We start from the raw sequence: 19,629 nt of genomic DNA, 5'->3' as shown, positions 1-19,629 counted from the left end.
ATCCACATGTTGCCGGCTGTATTCCGTAACAGGAATCCTGCCCCTTTGAAAGAAAACAGTCTTGAAAAACAAGGCAAGGAAGGATCAGACTTACCGCTGGTGACATGAGAACAAATGAAAAACAAACCAATACCAAAGAAATTCTGCAGTCAGCATGCAAATGATGTGTGTAGCTTAAAACTTCTAGCAGACACTTCTTTGTTCTGGTTCTTACAGACAAAGGAATATATTTTTTAAGGCATAAATTTTGCCTTAAAATCCCATGGGCAGTCTGGAAAGAGATCCATCAAAGTGTCTGTGTTCTCTAAGGTGAATTTTCAGCAAGCTGTAAATGAAAAGGCTTATGAGCATCTCAGGTGAAAAATGTGGATGACAAAGCAATAGACAGTTGAATGCTGCCCAAAAAAGATTTAGGAATTAGGGCATTACAGTCCATGTTTGGTAGAGTCCAGGTACTGAAAGAATAGTCCTGCTGTACCTAAGTGCTTGGGACCAAGGGCTAGGCCAGCTTTTAGTTATATGAGAACCATTATAGGTTGATTAATGGGGGCAAAAAGAAATAAGAGGCCACATACCTTCAGAGGAAGGAGGACCTCCTGGTATTCAGCAGTAATTACCAGGATATGGGTGACACTAGACATTTGTACAGCCCTCAGCCACTCCTAAATTAGAATTTTTGGGGTGAAAAATTCCACACGTTCTCTCAGCAAAGTGCTCTGGTCTGTAACTCATTTCTTGGTTAACAGTGTACAAAGAAGCTAAGCCATCTAGCAGTTAAATCCAGCTCTCCATTAGGGTCCATGTTCCCCATCATCCCCCTGGTCACTCAAGGAGCTACGGAATGACCTCATGGGAAGCTGTTGCCATTTGGTGTACTGGGTGACATTCTACGCAGGTAGCACATAGGCCTAAATTAGGCATAGATTAGACACAGAATTAATTAGAGTACTGATGCCTAACAAAGACTTGAGTCAAGAAGCTGTTTCAATGCAAAGCTTATTTCTGTCTTCAGTAGCCTGGGATAGCAGAGGACTGACTACAGTAGGAAAGAGTAGTTGACCAAGTAGGCAACGATGGTTTGAAATCTAGTTGTGGAGGAGGAAAAACCGTATGTGATTTTGCTAGGGTGTTGTTTCTTAAAGCTTGAATTCACACTGACCCTCAGTTAAAGCAACTACAGAAAAGTAACACGATACTGAGACTTTTATTAGCTGTTACAGATTCTTAAAGTATCATAAGGTGCAGAAGTTTTTCTGCCATCATGCAGGATTTTCAGACAATCATTGCTTTTGTTCTTATTGGCAGAGTCACAGACTGGTGTAAGGAGGGAAAGCTTGTTAATTTTTCTTTTTTCAGAACAAGACAGACTTAAAGCTGTAAGAACTATTATTGCTGTAGTGATTTGCTACGTGATATGGCTGATTCATACTGATTACCTGCTGAATCTTATTGCATTCAGCTTAATAAAACTCAGCCAGGAAAATAGATTAGAAAAATATATAGCTGATGTAGCATTAACCAGCTGAAGAGTTCAGTAGGTGTCATCCAATGATGCCAATTTCCTTTCAAGACTCATTTCCTTTCAGACCTCAGTCTTAATTGAATACCTAAACCACTATAAAAGAATTAGATAAAAAGCCTTTGACCTCTGTTCTTCTGACAATCTGGAGGAGAGAAAGGATGTGGATAGTGTATTTGAATTTGCTACTTTTCCAAATTGGTTTCTGTAATAGCATGGCAATTCAGAAACGTTGCATCCATGAATCTATTTCCCATAAATGTATAAGCATGCTTATGCATGTTGATCTAGACAACTGGATTTATTTATCTGATCCGTTTATTATTTGCTTATTCTTTTCTGTGATGAAAGCTGGTAATTTTTCCAGTACAACATTTGCAAGTAAACGTTTGTTTTTCTTCCCTCTCTACAGGTAATCAAATAATATTCAGGAAACAATTTGATTTTTCCCCAATTGTTGAGTAAACTGTGTATGACTAGAAGTGTTCGTGATCATGTTCATCTGTCTCTTCCATAACTATTTCCCTTAGCTAGTCACAGTGTTATTTGGCTTTACTGATTTATTTCATGTGTTTTACTTAGTTAGGAAAGCAGTAGAAGGCTGTACTTGCCCTGTACCAGCTGTGTCCCTGATGCTCCCCTGCAACCATTGCATTAGCACTCCAGTGACCATGAACCTACAGCAATTCCATTGCTAATGATTCCTGTGAAAGGGAGAATCTCCTCCTTTATAGAAATTACCCACTTTGCCAGTTAAAGGCACTATCATTGCTCTCAGATATGAGAGAGATGCTCATTTCCTCTCATTCCTGATCCAGCCTATCTGTTTTATGCCCACTATGCCCTTCCACTATGTTTATCTCAGACCGAGGATTAACTCTCTTGAGCAGGCAGAACGTCACAGTAATACAGGTATGATACAGAAGACCTTTTTTTTGCATAGTTATGAGGGGCATCAGCAGGTGATTTCTCTCTCCCATTTACAGTCTCTCTCAGCTATCTGATCTAGGTCCAGAGAGATTCAGTAACTATAATTTATTACGGCCCATGGTTCCCAGGTTAATTTTCTTCAGTGCAATTAGATGCTTCTCATATGTAGTGTATTTTGTTTCATTTTAGAAAATATTTAAGTATTTTTCTCTATCTTGTTCATAAAAACTATCGCTTTTTTTCCTGATGCTGCTTTACACTTACATGACTAACCTTTTGATGTCATGTATTCAATCTTAGACGCAGACTGCACAAGCTACGGGTGTCAAAGATTACCCAGGTTGATTTCTTACCTCGGGAGGTGGTGTCCTACTCCAAGGAGACCCAGACACCTCTTGCCACACATCAATCTGAAGGTAAGATATTTACTTCTTTTTTTCCAAAAGCATTCTTATAGAAAATAAGTCTTTAAGTAAGACTTAAAGAATGTAAGAAAAATAATAGTAAATCATAATATAGCTGCTAATCACATTTTCTGCAAGCCAGGTATTGTTTATATGATTAATAGCTGTTCTGGTGAGAATAATTATAATAATGACTTTAAATTCAGGTGGAACCAAACTGCTGCCTTACAATGGATTGTACTTAGATAACAGTGTAATGAGAACGTATTTTCAAATAAATCATTACGAATATAATTAAAATAGTGCTTTATTTAATTTTTCTTGCTTTCTCAAGGAAGTTTCTTGTTCCATGCTTTGTAAAGAGGCAGTGATGGAAAGGTGCCCTAGTATATTGGGTCAGTGCAATTGTGTTCCCCTCTAGTAGGTGAATCTTAGGAGAAGAGAAGTCACAGTTTAGCTACATGTGCTGAAAAAGGAGGCTTACACACTTTGATGTGGACAGTCCTACCTTCTGTCTGCTGACAGACATACTATCTGTACTCGTGGAGCTGTTTGTTAGCTATTTGGCTTTTAAATAAATACCCTGGGTACTTAGTACAGGAGTGCTTATCCAACTGTTACTTAAACTACATGTTTGACGGTGTTGTACTGGTGAAACTGATTGTAGTTATACTGAAAGCAGTTAAACTGAATTCAAAACTACGCATTAGCCTGGTATAGTTTGGACATTATTAGAAAGCACGTAGCAGAAGAACAACTGAAAACAATCTTGAAAAGATCAGTACTGGGTAAAGAGAACTATCTGAGGCATGATTATAATTGTTGCTGTTAAGGATGAAGGTAATGTAGAACCTCACCAGGTTCCATACAAAAGAAGAATATTCAAATAGGTTGCAAAAGGTGTAGGAGTAAATCTGCCTAAATATAAGTTATTGTCAGGGGATATGCAGTGATAAACATAACCTGCTGTTTTTCTACAACTGGTTACCACTTCTGTCTTTAAAAGATTAGAACACTCCTGTGCTAGATAGTCTGATTCCACTTTCTCAGACCACAAGTTTACCTTCTAAACCTTAGTCATCTGTTTTCTGAAATTGTGCCTTCATGCATCACCATCCTATTGCTTGGATGCAGCTTCTTGAGCAGTATGTCCTGATGCCTTTGCCTCTTTGGGAAGAGGAGGAGGGAGAAGCTGTTTTAGAAGCCTCCATAGTTCAATCCAGCTAATCTCTGCTTGTCTTCCTGAGAGCTGCTGGAGCCCTGAAGGGACGAGGTTTGTTGCTAAGGCCATGCCTTCCTGACTTCAGACTGGTAGGTTCTCAACCCTGGAGCATTATCATAGTCATTGTTAGAGAAGATGAAGAGTGTGTCCTTCCTCCCTGACACAATGCCTTTGCTCAGTACAAAAGCCTATGGATGCAGGGAGTAAAAGACATGCCTATGATGTGTTTACCTCTCTCAGGCTTGCAAGTCTGGTGCTCAGTAGCTGACCTGCCTTTCTGAAGAAGCCAACCTCTCTTCTTCCAATAGGTTCTTTTTGGATAGTAAAGCTTTTTTCCAAGGAGCTCTTCAATTATTACAAAATCCTTTCCTTGAGTGGACAAGAGGACAGCCTCCTACCCTTCAAGGAAAAAGAACCATGGTGCTGCTGTGGAACCTGGCAGTCAAGATGGCAAGCACAGAGGGTAACATGAGTCTGTCTTGATTCCTCAACATAAAGGAAGCTCTTGTTCCTCCTGTGTTTGGCAAGAAATAAGCGCAAGCTCAAGAGATGATGGACCTTAGACTGATGAGGCCAAAGCTGTGATGAAAAAAGTCAGAAGGAAATAGGTGTATTTTATGACTGATTTTACAGTCTTTCATATTATATGTGTTGTCACACACAAGGAAACAGCATCAACAAAAGTTTTAATATTTAAACATAGTGAAAATATCACCCAATCACTTATCTCAGATGAGCGGTAGAGAAAGCAGAGATTATATTTCTTTTCTGATCTGCTGCTAGGGTATTCTCTACATACGAGTTAAATGTGAATATGGCCCTTCCATTAGAAGGGAAGAGTCAGGAAAGTTGGTTATTCCATTGAAATGGCAGTTAATTGGAAACTCTGTAGGGGGTAAATAAGCTCCATGATTTTGATCTCCCAAGTGTGTTAAAAATTACTTCTCAGTTTTTTAATCTCCTAAACCTCTTTGTGAATGCTGAGCCCTTAATAATGGCACTGTGAACATCTAACAGCAAATAGAGGAGAATTCCTTGGGAGAACAGTTTTGCGAAGTCTCTACACTGTTCTTGTGCATCCATGTGCATAGCCACATCTTAAGAAAAAGAGTTTAACTGTTACTATGTTTATAGCTCAGTTTATTCAGTCCGAAGTCTCAGAGTTTGAGAAAAGAAATAAAGAAACACTTTATTTACGTAGATAAGAGTCTGATTTAGCTTTCAGAATTTATTCTTTAGCTGCGTGCCTTGGCTATTGGAAATATCAAAATGCAGAATTTTAGGATGAGACTGTCACAAACTTGCTTCTGGATTGGAAAAGTACAACTAATAAAGCTCTACAGCTGGATGGAAAAATTTTGCCTGTAAGATTAAGTCACCAAGAGAGGAATTAGCCTTCTTTCAAAGTTCTGCAGCTTTTTGAAATGTCATTATCAAGGTTTGTGGAGTACCTTAGAGAGATTGCTGTTTTGGAGCTCGAGGGATGTGGGCCCTGTCTGTGATAATGGCTATGCTCCACTAGTCTTTATAAAACTAGTAAAGGAAAGCTTCATTACGGTAAGTACAGTGTGCTGCCAGAGAGCCAGATGCTATGAACACTGAAGTCTCAGCTAGTCAGCTGCTAATTTTAGAAGACATAATATGGCATTATTCTTCACTGCATAAAAACAGATTAATTCCTCTTTTCAGAACAGGTAATTCTCTTTATTTCAGAGAAATAATGACATGTCATTTCCTCCTCCCACTCCGTTATTCAGGGAGATGTGTATATGCATCATTCAGCCCTTTGATCACAAGTACCCAATTCTTTCACTTTATTTAGGTCACAATAAGCTTCTGTATGGGATGACTTCAAAAACACCCAGCTCTTAGCTCTGGAACCTGAGAAAAAAATGTGCTCTCTACTTTTCCCCTCCTCCTCCTCTAATTGAACTTGAATTTAGGTATTCACAGGCATTGAAAGACACTTCACTTGTGCTGCCTTTTCCATTCTGAAGTCAATTAAGACCTAGGCTATGCCGAGTATTTTCTGAGAGGTCTTTGGGACATATTCCTTCACTGTGCAGAGACTTTCACACTGCCCCGCAATGGCAGTCTCATGTAACCTTTGATGGTTGGACCTTCCAAAGTATCTCAAGTGCTGCTTTCCTGAAGGCACACCTAGGAGAAAGCAGCAACATGAAAGCCATGGCCTGACCTCTTCCCAGGAAGAATCCCTCACTGCCATTCAGCAGAGGAAGGATGTCTGTATATCTGCATACAAGCTAACTTTACAGATAGGAGAACAGCCTGTACATTCAAGCCTTGCTGGGCGCCTGCCTCAGCCCCAGGCCACCATTCTCCTCCTCTCTAATGTGCTAGGAGGTAAAACCTCAGTGAGGGAAGCAGCACACTGTCCCTGCACTGAGAAGAGATCTATCCCTGTGAGCTGGCTCCCCTCAAAACCAGGGGGGCAGCAAGAAGATGGAGGTTTATGAGTTCTCTGGCTTTGATGCCCAATATCAGCAATGTCATTATTTGTTTGTCATGAGGTAGACACTACTTCCTGGTTGATAAAATCCGCTGTTTCACTTTTCTGGCTTGCCAAACTCTCATTGCAAGTAGGATAGTCTGAAATGCATGGCTGAAAAAGTAGATCCCTTATACAGGGGAAGGAGATCTGGACTTACAGTACAGTGGAGGTCCTCTGTACTTCGCCTGTTTATCATCTTTGACAGATGGTTGTCCATGTGGAGAAAACTAGCATGTTACCATACTCACCTCATGAGCAGGAAGACCTCTTCCTACACCACAAATCTTTGCCCAGTTTTGGCAAAGGAAGCAATTCAAACCCGTGCTCTATTTGTTTATCCTCAAATACTGAGGACATTTTAGCTCCTAGAGAAAGAAGAAAAATGAGCTCTGTATTCAGTTTGGAAATAGATCAGAATGAAATGGCAAAACAGAGGTGAAACTTCAGAGGCTAATAGCTGGGTTCGGTTCTGCATCTCTCCTTGGCATTGTCTGAATTAATGTTCCTGAAAGTTAGGCTTTTTAAAGCACTGAGGGAGGGCATTGTGCTCACAGTCTAAGGCTCATAAGACCAAGACACACAAATTTAGGTATCCCTGTGTGTTACCAAATGCAGATGACTACTGTAGGATGAACCAGAACTCTCTTTAGGCTGCACTGACTGCATTAACTAGCTCTTCAGTGACTAGCTGAATAGCGGAGGGCTACATGTAGACAAGTAAATGTAGGTTTCTCATTCTGAGGGCTATGTCCCATCTTGAGTTCTGATAACTGAAAGAGGAATTATCTTTGACTAGAACTGACAAACCCATTGCAACAAAAATGAATCAGGCCTCTGGAAATCCCAACATTAAAATCTATAGATAAAGTTATTTTTACTTCTGATTTCTAAGGGTTGATGTTCTCAGGTTTAAGCGGTGTGGAACTCTAACTTTGTCTATCTCATAAGATAACATGCAGCAAGCCTTAAGCACAGCAAATTCTGTGACTCGCATGTTGTACCTTCCCATGTCTGACTGCAGCTCAGCTCTAGCTCTGTGAAGCCATGCTGTACTTAAGAAAATCCAATCTCAGAACTGAGCTAGATTATACTTGAGCTTTCCCGTGCCCAATTTCTCTATCACTCATATATCAGAAGCTGGGAGTTAAGTTAAAGAGTTTATTTAGGCTTTCCCTTCCAGAGAATCTCAGAGCTCAGCTTCAGTCTGAAATGCGTGAGAAAAGTCTGGACCCAAGAATATCTCTGAACCCCTCATTTAATGAGAAATTTGCGCATTGTTAAGCATGCAGCATACATGTCAAGATGCATGAAAACATGTGTGGTGGAAAGGATCGAAGGACATTAGACATGATCAGGTTGGGCAAGCAGAGACTCTTTGTTGAAAACAAAAGATAAGTGTTGGAAAGCAGAGCAGAACTGGGACATATATCACTACTTAAGAAAAAGAAACAACCTAAAGAGGCATCAGTTCTGTTTTTATATTTACAGAGAAAGAGCCTTATTAGTAGTACTAATGGACACTAATTTTGTAAGAAACATATTATGGTCTCTCATAGGCAGTATCATGTATCTGTTCAGTGTTTTTAATTAGCTATAAAAATCTTGTTTCCCTTTTCTTCTCAAACCTCAGCCCACCAGAGTCATACTGTGGCTCTCAATAGCTGGCATAAACACCCTAATTCAAAACCGCTTTGTTTGATTAAATCAACAAAGCTTATTCTGTACTATTGTACCAGACTGTACAAGATTGGATGAGACTAAAAAGAAGCAGAGCGAAGATTTGAGGCATTGTACTGTATAACACTCTTTCAATAATTCCTCTTTCTATCTGTCACAATTGCTTTCCTTTTCTAGATAATAAGATTCCCAAGGTGGGATTTTTTTTTTAATTTAAATTGTTCATAAAAATCTTTCAAAGGCATTCAGGCAGCTCCCTCTGGTGGTGCACTGAGGAACCAACACACCGTGTATAAGTGGTGCTGTAAATGAGCAAGAGTTACTGGTGGCATATGCAGATAAACACTGGCCTTATTTTTACCTACAGCAAGAATTATATTTAGTAGAAGATGCTTGAGTTGTATACTGAAAAGCTGTATGAATGGGAGTGCTGATGAAAGAAATATAAAAAGAGCCCAAGCTATTAAACAGAACATTGGGAAAAAAGAAAAAAATTGTAACGCCAAAGACATTATCTAGAAACTTAAAAAAGGAGCATTAAAAGCTTCATTCGCAGGTGTTACGAAAAGGTTCAGGAGAATAATACGCTGGTGAAATCCACTGCAAGCTCTGTTCTTGCCAGTCCCTCCTTAAAATACAGTCAGTAAAGTACAATTTAATAAAGTACAGATCCTCAAGGAGTTGAAGAACTTTTTATCCTTTGCTACAGCCATATCAGCTAGATGGCCAGGTGTGGTGGGTCTGTGTTCCTTACCTGGTAAGCTACCAAGAGTAGGTGTACGCTTCCAAAGGCTTTCTTCTACCAGCATGTTCAAGAAGATTTTATGTAGTAAAGAATTAGGATAAGGGCTTGGCTTTGGAAGATGTATTTCCACATTTTTGCTTATTATGTATTTGACCCTGACAAGGATTTTTTCTGGAAAGAAGGATGAAAAGGCCATAGATTGTGGCCATTCATGGTTCGGCATCTGGGAATAGGAGGAAACATCAAATGTCTAATCTCCTGAAATATGTAGCATATGTGTGCTGAAGCAGGATTTCTGTAAGACATTCTTGCTCCATTTGTAAAAGCTGGCCTGTTGCTTGAAAGGTCTAATGGTTTCACTGCAGTATTTGCTCCCATCCCCTGTCTTTCCTCCCAGGACTCTCTCTAAAGGCTTCTGGAGAAGGGTTTTTCTTAGACTCAAGATGGTTTTCAGCAAAGCCCTCTTAATGCTAAACTGTTTTGAACAGGCAGATCTGAGAATTTATTAAGCATAAGCAAATCTTGGGTAATTAACTACTAAGAACTGATTTAACAGAGAGAAGATTGGCCCTTAATATGGCAGTAAAACCCACAACAGCGGGTTTGGGGAAAGGAAGCTTTTCAAGGATCTTAGACTTCCTCTCTGATTGTGTCATTACATGGGAGGAACAAGTGATTTGACTCTTTGCCGCTCTTCCACAATCTTAACAGAATCTTAGGAAGGTCTTCTGAAAACCAGGCCACATATGCATGGAAACCTCCTGCTCCGAAGTGGCCCTGGCCTTCTGCAGACCCCAGGTTCTCTTGCACAAGATACCTCAGCCGCAAATGCAAGCCCAGGAGATGCATCTAATAAATCTGTACAAGGCTGAAAGGAGAACAACAGACTTGCCACAGCTGCACCTGCACTTTTTGTAAACCAGGTTCCAGGATCCCACAACTAGCAGATGGAAAAACAAACAAACAGGTTAATTGCCTTTCTCACTTAAAAAAGGAATCAGTTTTGAAGCTGTAGCTTCTTCTGGGGGGGACTGTTGTGCAAGTATCACTATGGGCATGAAAGGAATACTGCTTTAAAGAAATTGCCCACAGCATGGGGAAGGATAATGCTCTGCTTCCCCTCCTTGCAGTTCTTACTTGATCCCAATGGATGATTCTTTCTGTATGCTTTTGAAAAAGTGGATCACATTCTCCACTCAAGAGAGAAGCCACTCTTTTCTAGAATAAAATAGAAAAATTATAGTCCTTTGTGCAGAACTCAGTCTGTTCCTTTAGCTGCAATGGAAAGTATGTAATTGAATGAGAATCTGGTACATCTGGTGTCACTTGCTGAAAAACGAGAGCTCTGATGTTAGCAGCCTTGACCTCAAACTTCTTTAACTAGCTGCAAGTCATCTCACTGTGCCTTTGACCCATCACTGTGTCCCGACATCTGAAAGTAGCAGTGATCCATGAATTCAGAGAGGAGCCCAGTAACACCTGTATGCAAATTGAATCCTTTTCTGGCTGAAAATGAAAATGTTCATCCTAGTCTTTGCTCTCTGGGATAGATCCTGGCCATATCTACATAGGAACAACTGCCATATTGAGCTGGTTTATTATGGGTCCCCCTGAAGCAGCCAAATAGTTATAAACTTATTTGCAAATATATGACTAACAATATATTTGAACTGGGAGGTTTACAAGAGAACAGAAGGAAACTATCCTGCTAATAATAGCACCATGATTTCTAGAGTCAACAGTCGATGGAAAGGTAGTTGCTAATTTCTCTCTATTTGCTGTTTCACATGTTCCTTGTTCTCATTTTACTATATTTATCATTTCAGTAGTATTTGGTATACTTTGAATTAACAATGTGTTATACACAGCAATGTTCAAATTACATTATATGTATGAAAATGTAAAAGGGAAAAAGTTGGGTTAACAGTGCTCCCAACAGAACAATGAAGACATGATTTTTTGTTTTCTTCAGAAACTAAGCCCAAAGCATGCTTATTCCTGTCATCTCTGTAATCCCTTCTTTGGCCTAGTGGATGATCGCTATTCAGTATATACCTTTAGCAAACTCTGGCTTTATAGCATGCATCAATCTCCACTGGAATTAAAAGGTAAGATTAAGAGAAATGTGCATTACAGAAGTAGCAATTATTAATCCTCAGTGCTCAAATTAGCACTTAATCTTTCTAATCCTGTAAGTAGATACAAAATCAGTGCTGAAATAGACACAGGCCATAACGTGGAAAGCCCTTCATTAGTAGCATTAAAAAGATGTACAGAAAAAGACACCCATTCTTCCGTCACACTTCTGAATTTGTTTCTTGGCACTTATGAGTCAAAGGAAAGAAAAAGATTCACGTGCCAAAATCCCCTCCTCTGTTTTAACCCCTACTGCTGATGTACTAGGGTCAAAAATTATGCAGCTGAAAATTCTCCTGTTCACTACCTCTCTATCTTCAATTCTGTAGCTGTGCTACAGCTTAAGAAGGGGTCCAATTGTGCCTCTTTATAGTCTCCTTTAATTGGCTCATTACCATAAGAGAGGCCAGCTGCCTAGGATAGAGTGTCAGCTGCTTGGCCTCAGACTGGCTAGAGAGGGAGCCAAGTGGCTGGGTTGGGTAAAATGAAGAGACTTCGCCACAAACCACATCATTACCCGTGTTAAAGCTAGATGGGGATGCACCCCAGCCTAGGTCTTTGTTCTCTGAGGGTATCTTCGCAGTCTGACCTGAGCACCTGTGCAGAGTCCTCCAGTGGAAACCCTGGGCCCTGCTTCCTTCCCCTTCTTCCCAAGAGCTGTTCCCAAGGTTGTGTAAAGCCATGCTGTATTTCTTATAATGATGAATTGTAGATCTGATCTTCCTTGGAAATCAGTGGTAGCTGGATCCTTTCCAGAGAATCCTTTTGCCTGCTTGCACATGCTCTTAAGAGACACTGTGAAAACTGAAGAAAGGATCTGGATGAAGAAACTTTTAATGAAATGAATAAGTCAGTAAAGTAAAAGTCTCAGTGTGAATTCCCACTGGCCACTGTTAATAGAAGATGGAATTCTCTTTTTCTGCAATACAATAGGCTGTCTCCACAAATAATGTCACTTTTCAACCAAACTCTGGCTGCCACTCCCCCATCTATCTTATTTTAAATAAACTTAGCATAAATTCACTCTGAGACACAATTAATTTAGATGTATGTCTTAGCTCTAAGTCTCCAAAACAGTGCTCTTTCTTCATGCAAGTTAATGCCCTATTTAAGGCCCACAGGAAGTGAGTAAATAATCACTATTTTTATAAAAGTTGTTAGGTTTGAGCTATGAAGCTTCACACTTGTCTAAAGTCTATGATTGTGTGTTGTTGCTGTGGGTGCTCTTTTTTCCTCACATAAGAGCCACATAAGAGCTCAAAGCAGGTCCAGTTCTTATAAGTGTGGTACAAGCAGATCCCTGAGCTTATAAATAGCCTCTCTGGTCTCAGTAGTAGCTGCTGGGTTTTGAGGACTCTTGCCGATCTCATTGCTTGGTTTGGAGCTGGACTTTTCTGAAGGTCTGGCCCCAACTGTGGAGATGGGGAATTTTGGAATTCCAGCCGTTAATCATGGCTGTTTCATGTTTGGTCTCTTGTCACCTCCACCCTGGCATTCAGGTCCTACTCTCCCTCTCCTAGCCACCAATTAGTCAGCAGTGACATGCTCAAGACCACCACTCAGCTGCTGTGAAACACAGAATGCACTAACAGTTTTGCTTGTGACAGTGTGAAGAGCTGTCTGTCCTCTGATACTGCATTACAGATGATGTGCAGGCTGAAGACATAGCTCAAACTAAACTTCCAGAATGGAGTCACAAAATTGTCTTGACCTGGTGTCTTCACAAATGGAAGCTGGAGTATATATATACATATCTAAAAAATTCACTAGCTTAGTAGCCAAACCTTGGAGGTTTCTTGTGTAAGATGCCTGGGATCAAGTCTTTGCTTTGCCTAGTAGGTGAATGCTTTAACCAGTAATATATCGTGTGGTCTGGGACAAGTTATTTGTTGAACCAGGTACCAGAAACTTGAGGTTCTGTATTCTAGCTGAATGTTCATCATCACCGTGTTATAGGACTGGTCTATCTCTGGATGTTTGGAGCAGTCATACTATCATATCCTGGTATTTATTGTACTGAGACATGGGTTACGGGCTTAATTTGGGCCCTTGTGTTTTCTGGAGATAGAAAATTTGGTGATAGATTTCTCACTTTGGAGGAGATCCATTGCTGAGGATGCTGACAAGTGATAAATGGTTGTCTCTGGTCAGGTCAACAACATAGGATACGTGGTTCTGATAGTGATACCAGAGGATGGTCCATGATGCCTGTGCCAATAGTATGGTTTGGGTCATTACATGCCCCATGTTAAAATCTTTTGGATTTAAGTTGTAGCCATGTTGCTTCTTGTCAGGCTCACACTATAGCTATCCATCCCATCATCTTATATTATGAGAACTTTTCTTGCCTGTGTTTCATTTGGTTTTAATCTTTCACTTGAAGGGGTGAATCAGGCCAAGAAAGCTGAACCTAACCTTAGCAGGTGGCATATGGACCCTAATCCAGAATGTCCTTTAGTCTGTGTCCAGGTTTCCATGCCAAGGGAACTACTTGGTTTGGTCATCAGCCTGGATTCAGGGCCTTAGCCCCTGAAACAGTCTTGGGACTATTGTTGTTGTTATTTCCTTTCTTCAGCTCCTTCATCTCTTACATATTCTCCTTTGAAGTTGTTTGTTGTGCCTGTGTGAAAGCAAAGTGAAAAAGCAGGCATCTTGTTTTCCTTTAAAATCTGTGTAACTGAGGACAGTATTTCTACAGCTGACATTTAAAGGCAAAAGGAGAGAGAAAGAATAGAAAAATGGCTATGCTCTTTCGTTTCTTTAATTAAATAGTGCTTTCTTACTAGTCAGAAGACTTTATTGTCTAGACTCAATACTTAATGCACCACACTTTATGTTTTAGCATATTGATTTTGATCTACCAACCTAATCTTCATATTATAGAGTTGGTCAAATGCATGTTCAAGACATATACCTTATGCTAAAGTAAAATTAAAGCCAGTCAAATTCTTTGGCCCAAAGAGCACTGAGCAGCAAGAAAATACAGATTCAAATCTAAAATTTATAGCCTAATGGCTGTGAAATGAGCAAGAAAACCGCAGACCTGTTTGCTGAGGTGTATGATGGGGATTCTACACTTTTACTTCTCCTGTAGCCCTTTCCCCACCTTCCATTTCTTGAGTGAGAGCCTCTTGACAAACTATGAAAAATGAAGGCCCAACTCTCATGTATTAGCTATGCCGTAAGTATGTTTTCAGACCTAATTACAGATCTAGTTAGTACTAGTTTACAAATATCCCTAATAAGTCTGGACTAGGTATGGTTAGTAAAAGTAACTTTGCTGTTTCACAGTTCATCAGCTTGAGATAATTTAGTAACAAAGACTCATGTTGCAATCAGGGAAAGGACTCCCACTGACTTCAATGGGAGCTGGACTGGGACCAAAATGAAGTGCTTGCCATGAGTCTAAATAGCTGACTTTGTCACTGACTCATCATGTGAAGTCCTTCAGTACATTGTAGAATCATTTTATTTGGATTTGATTAAACATAAAAGTATTTTGCAAGGCTTTCCAGCTTTGAAAAACAAAGTCATTTACATAAGGGCTAAGCAACCACATAGCTATCCTCTTTTACCCTGCTTAATAACCTTAATCTTACAAATATTTATTCATGGTTTTAGCTCTGTGCTCATGATTAGTCCCCTGGAATATTTGATTGTCTGACATTAAGCATGTATGTGCATTTGCAGGAGGAGGTCTGGTGCTGTAACACGCTTTTGTTGTATCCTGCTTTGCTGATAGACTGCAAGCTCTGAAGGACAGGAAATGTAATTGTGTATCATACTCAGTACAGTATATAGAATATGTGCTGTAAAGAAATACCAATCAAGAAAAATAGTTTTCTCTCCCTATATATGTATATATTAAGAGGAAAATATCCTTCTTTCCTCTATATTCCAGGTCGATTCACTTTGTCAGCTGCTAAAAATATGCCTTTTATTATTAACACCTTTTATCAATCCAAAGAACAATAGAAACAGCAACGCTGCTCCAAGACCAGCCACATCTTGCAATAATTTATAAATCCCCATATTAAAAGTAATACACTTGCTTGAACTTTTTCAAAATGTCCCAGGGTGAGCAAAGGCTTTTGTATTATTATTAGTTTTGACAAACGTGATTGTGTGCTGGCCATTGTTAAAGGGATCTATCTGCCCCCAAACCCACTGAGAGACAAAGCATTTTTAATGAATTTAATTAAAACTTTATGTGGTTTATGGTGTTCACCTCCAGCTGGTGTGCCATTCTTCTCTGGTGAATGAAGTTTCCTCTAATGCATAATGATGTGTTTTATATGAGGGATGTTTGAACCCCCTTTCTAGTAGCCCTGAGGTAGTTTCCATGGTATGACACAGTGGTGAAGTATTTAAAATCAGGTCTCTTAAACTTAAGTGAATTATATATATGGTTAAATGCATATGCATCAGTCAATAGATATGAATCTTAAAATAAAATAAAGAATTTTTTTTTCAGAAACAGTCATTGTGGGCTAGCTTATATGACCCGTGCTGCTGAGCACTTGTCTGTACAAATAGCACATTGACATGAAAGAGTCTTCTTATGTGATTGCTTATACTGGAAGTAGTAAATTCAATAATCTGGCTCCCTTTGGTCACCACACTGAAAACTGAAATCTGTATCAGGCACAAGGTCCTGATCTTGATGGGCACTCCTGGTGCTGCCGTAATAAAACTGAACAACAATGACATGTAGATATTCCTCTTAGCAAATATTTCAGTGCATTTTTTAGACATGTGGAGATGCTGCAACAGACTGGGTCTTTCTCATGGCTGACTAGGGTTAGTGGCTGAATTCTAGTTCTCCAAATCTCTGGTGTAAGCGGTGCTTTCATGCAGGGTCTGTGAAAAAGGCAGTGAAGTGTCTGTGCCTTCCCTGCAAGCTGTGCTCAGTCAATGTTTCTTCTCAAGGTCTTGGTAAAGGGGGTAGGATATTGATTTGTTTTAGGCACTTGCTTTTCAAAGTCTTGAGTCTGGGTGTGGTCAAACTGAAGTACAAATCCGTCTGTATGGTTCTTCGGAGGCTGGGATCTCAGTTGTGCAAGAATCTTGATTCCCCAGGGAATGAATGAAACAAGATGTCTTGAATCAAAGGAACAGGATGTAGGAAGAACTCATATCTTTACAGGGAGTAGCATGATCTCCTGAGAAATCTCTGTCTACACACTTTCAGTGTTTTTGCAGAGACCAGAAAAACTTGGATGTATATGGAAAGGCATCTTCATAAACTATGGCTCTTGTGCTTTTGGCTGTGGTCAGTTGGACAGAAAACTGGTTACAAAATCACCAGGTACCAGCACCTCCGTTTTATATTACTGGCCATCTCATTGATCCCTCCATATGGCCTCACTGGAAGGTAATTCAGAGGAGAGGCTTTCCAGGAGGTGGTCCTGCAGTGTATCAGGTGAAAAAGCAGTAACTGATAACCACCATTTGGAGATAAGACCTTTTCCTTGGAGGGATGGCACTTGAGTTTTCAAATCCATCTGTGATCTTTAACACAGTTTTCCAAGGATTAGCCAATAGTAGTAACAGCAATAAATCATCATATGTGTTCTCCAACTGATGAAATGTTATACAGATGAAGACTAGTCATAAGCTAAACCAGAAAAGGGTTTGGAGAAAATACTAAAAAGCAAGACATTCAGCACTTGGTGGGATGATGAAGAGCTAAAGAGCTGCAGGAGCACTGTGAGCTAAATAATAACTCCTGGCCATAGGGAGGGACCAGAAATCAAGATGAACAGTGCAAGCAGGCAGATGAATAATAGATTGTAAAGGATGGAGAAGTAACAAAGAGGATGTGGAGGAAGTGCTGAGAACCACAAAGACATATTTGTATTTTCCTAAGAAATTAAGAGACTGCTCCTGGACGTGGCAGAGGGAAAGGATGTGAAGAATTGACATCCTGCACTGGGAGAAGTCTGACCACAGACTAATGAGTCATTGTGTTGCATCTCTCCTGATTCCAGATGCTGCAATTGCAGTTTGCACTGCAATTTTGCTCTTATAGAGTAAAGGAGATGTTAACTTGGCCTGGTCAGCTGCAATATCCCCGCCTGATAATGTGAGGCTTCTGCCAGTCAACACAAACAGCTCTTGAACTAAATGTACCAGCAACTGAGCATCTGGGGAAGTTCTCTGAGGGACAAATGTGTGCTTCAGGGAGGAACTCTGTTGGGTCTGTTCTCAGATGGTGGATTAGATACTGTGCGGAGGCAGCGTAAATCAGAAACAACCCTGATTTAGGCTGTGAGAGGAAGTGGCAGTCTCAAAACTGTGCCTGTTTGCATCCTGGCATGGGAAGTCTGTCTCTGGAAGTGTATGGAGCTGGATGAAATGAAGATCGCACAGCCATAAGGTCACACTGCATCACGCGACATGGGAGGGTGCACTGCGCTAAGCAGTATCAGTCAGGGCATCAAAGGCCCTTTAACCCATCTCCTGCTAAATCAGTGCTACTCTTTGCCTTTTGTTAATGTTGTCAAGTGGCCAGGCTTTGTGGCTCCCATCTGTATTTCTCTATTCTTCTGCTCTAAAACAACATCATGTCTATCTAGAACCCTTTGTTCCTGGAGCTACTTTTGGCCAGCAGTGTTGGGAAAAAAGAAAAGAAAAGAAAAGCTAAGACTTGGGAGCACGAGGGTAGACTTTGAACTGCGTATCTGCATGTAGTTTTTCGTATCTGCGCTGCTGTTTTTTCAGCAACACTGACAGGCTTGACAATGGACCAGTGGATCCTCTGCAGGCATAAGCAGAAAGGCAGGGCCACATGAAAGTACTGGAGTCCAGGTGTTGGTTTTAATCTTGTTGTTAAAAGCAGAGAGAGGAGGAAAAAAAAAAACAAGCAAGAGAGAAACAGAACCCTTGAAAATAAAGATTTATTTCTGTAGTTTGTAGATACTTTGCACAAAGTGACTAATTAACAAAGGAGGAAGACACGTGAGAGTCTGATTTATAGCAGTTTTTATTAGCACATGAAACTTCCATGGCAACAGTGAGGACTGAAGAATGAGCTCAGCTTGAAAGCCGGGAGTTTTCTCAGTTTGGCTGAAGTTTAAAAGTGCAGCCAAGCCTGCCACAGTCCTTATGCAGAGCAAGGGCATCTTATAGAACTGTGCTGCTAAGAATATTGGGCAGGATATGGCAATGGATGTTGCAAATGCTGCTTTCTCTCACTCCTGGTCCACACTCCTCAATTTCCTGGCTTCTCCTTGCAACTTTCAGCGTCACAGCTTTTACCTCATAGAGCCTTTGCTGTGTTAGAGGATGGAAGGTTTAGGATCCTGTCCCCAGAAGTGCCAATAGGAAGCGCTGAGTGTTAAGAAATGCTTGTGAATCTGTGAGCAGGAGAGAGGTATATGTACCCTCATCCTTGTGTGCTCTCTGCAGATCACACTACGGTGCAGGACACAATTCACTACCCTGAGGAGGTTCCTTCCACTTCTCCATTCTTTTCTTTTAGTCCCAGCCTCGCCCCTCCCAGTCTCTCTTACTACCTTATTATTTCACTTGACAGGGCCATTTGGTCCCTGTTCACCTCCCCTGAATTCACATTTTCTAACACAGCCCCTCCTTTTTCCAGCTCAGACCATCTACTGAGTTTCCTCTGGTCCAAGGCCCACCCTCTCAGGAACTTCCTACACACCTGGAACCCAGAAAATCCCTCTGCAACTAAGTCTGTGAGGACTCAGAACCGCCACCAAAGCCTCATCTGTCTGGTACTCCTAGCAGACCTACTCCTAACCTCACGCCAGTGTCTGCACTGTGTCATGTCCTTCAGTCCTGGTGCCTGATTGCTCCAGACTGGAGTACATTGTGCCTCCCTCTTCCAAAGGAAACCAGGGCACTAGAAGATGAGACAGTTGAGGGAGAAAGAGCACCCTGAACTCTTGGCCTGACAGGTGGTCAGCATAAAGCTGAGGCACACACCGGGCATGTGCCACAGGGAACGCTTGTCCTCCGGAGTAGACACAGGTTTAGGTGACCTGAGTGAGAACCTTCTAAATGGCTTGGGCCAATACTGAAAGGTGAAAGTGAATCTGTGCACAGATGTCAACAGTAACTGGTGGCAAGACAAAACTGGGAAACAGAAGCAGGAACTCTGCGCACCTCACTCTTTTGCCCATTTGAGGGGCTTACTGAAGTGCAAACTGGTTTAGTGCTAGATAGGGCATTAGGAGGTACTTTATGTACATGTCTGTATATAAAACTGTTCAGTTCCTTTTTTTCCCTTGCCTTAAATGTTTCTTAGGAGTCACTCATGCTTTTTAAAGATGAGTTTCTCACCTGCTTCTGAGGACTTTATTGTCACTGTCATCTATCCTGTTGCAGGACAGTTGCATGCAATGAGAATTAAGTGATTTTTGGTGCATTGTTTCATAACTTTGCATTTGAAATATTGAACAATTTTTGGAAATGATATATATCTGCATAGACATAGACTGACATCATTTTAGGGTGAAA

General features: G+C 40.6%; 1 protein-coding gene across 6 annotated transcripts in view; it reads left to right on the top strand.

Annotated features, from left to right (window-relative positions):
- Nucleotides 1-19,629, top strand: part of DYNC1I1 (dynein cytoplasmic 1 intermediate chain 1) — a 198,307-nt gene that overhangs the window by 43,763 nt on the left and 134,915 nt on the right. For all 6 annotated transcript variants that reach the window (XM_064506384.1, XM_064506388.1, XM_064506383.1 and 3 more), the window contains one exon: nt 2,750-2,865. In XM_064506384.1, the coding sequence (XP_064362454.1) occupies nt 2,750-2,865 (116 nt within the window). The remainder of the gene's footprint in view (nt 1-2,749; nt 2,866-19,629) is intronic.

The sequence above is a fragment of the Dromaius novaehollandiae genome, chromosome 2 (assembly GCF_036370855.1).
Source record: "Dromaius novaehollandiae isolate bDroNov1 chromosome 2, bDroNov1.hap1, whole genome shotgun sequence".
In the NCBI taxonomy this organism is placed as follows: Eukaryota; Metazoa; Chordata; class Aves; order Casuariiformes; family Dromaiidae; genus Dromaius; species Dromaius novaehollandiae.
Note: the sequence above shows the minus strand (reverse complement) of the source record. Positions and strands in the feature narration are given on the sequence as shown.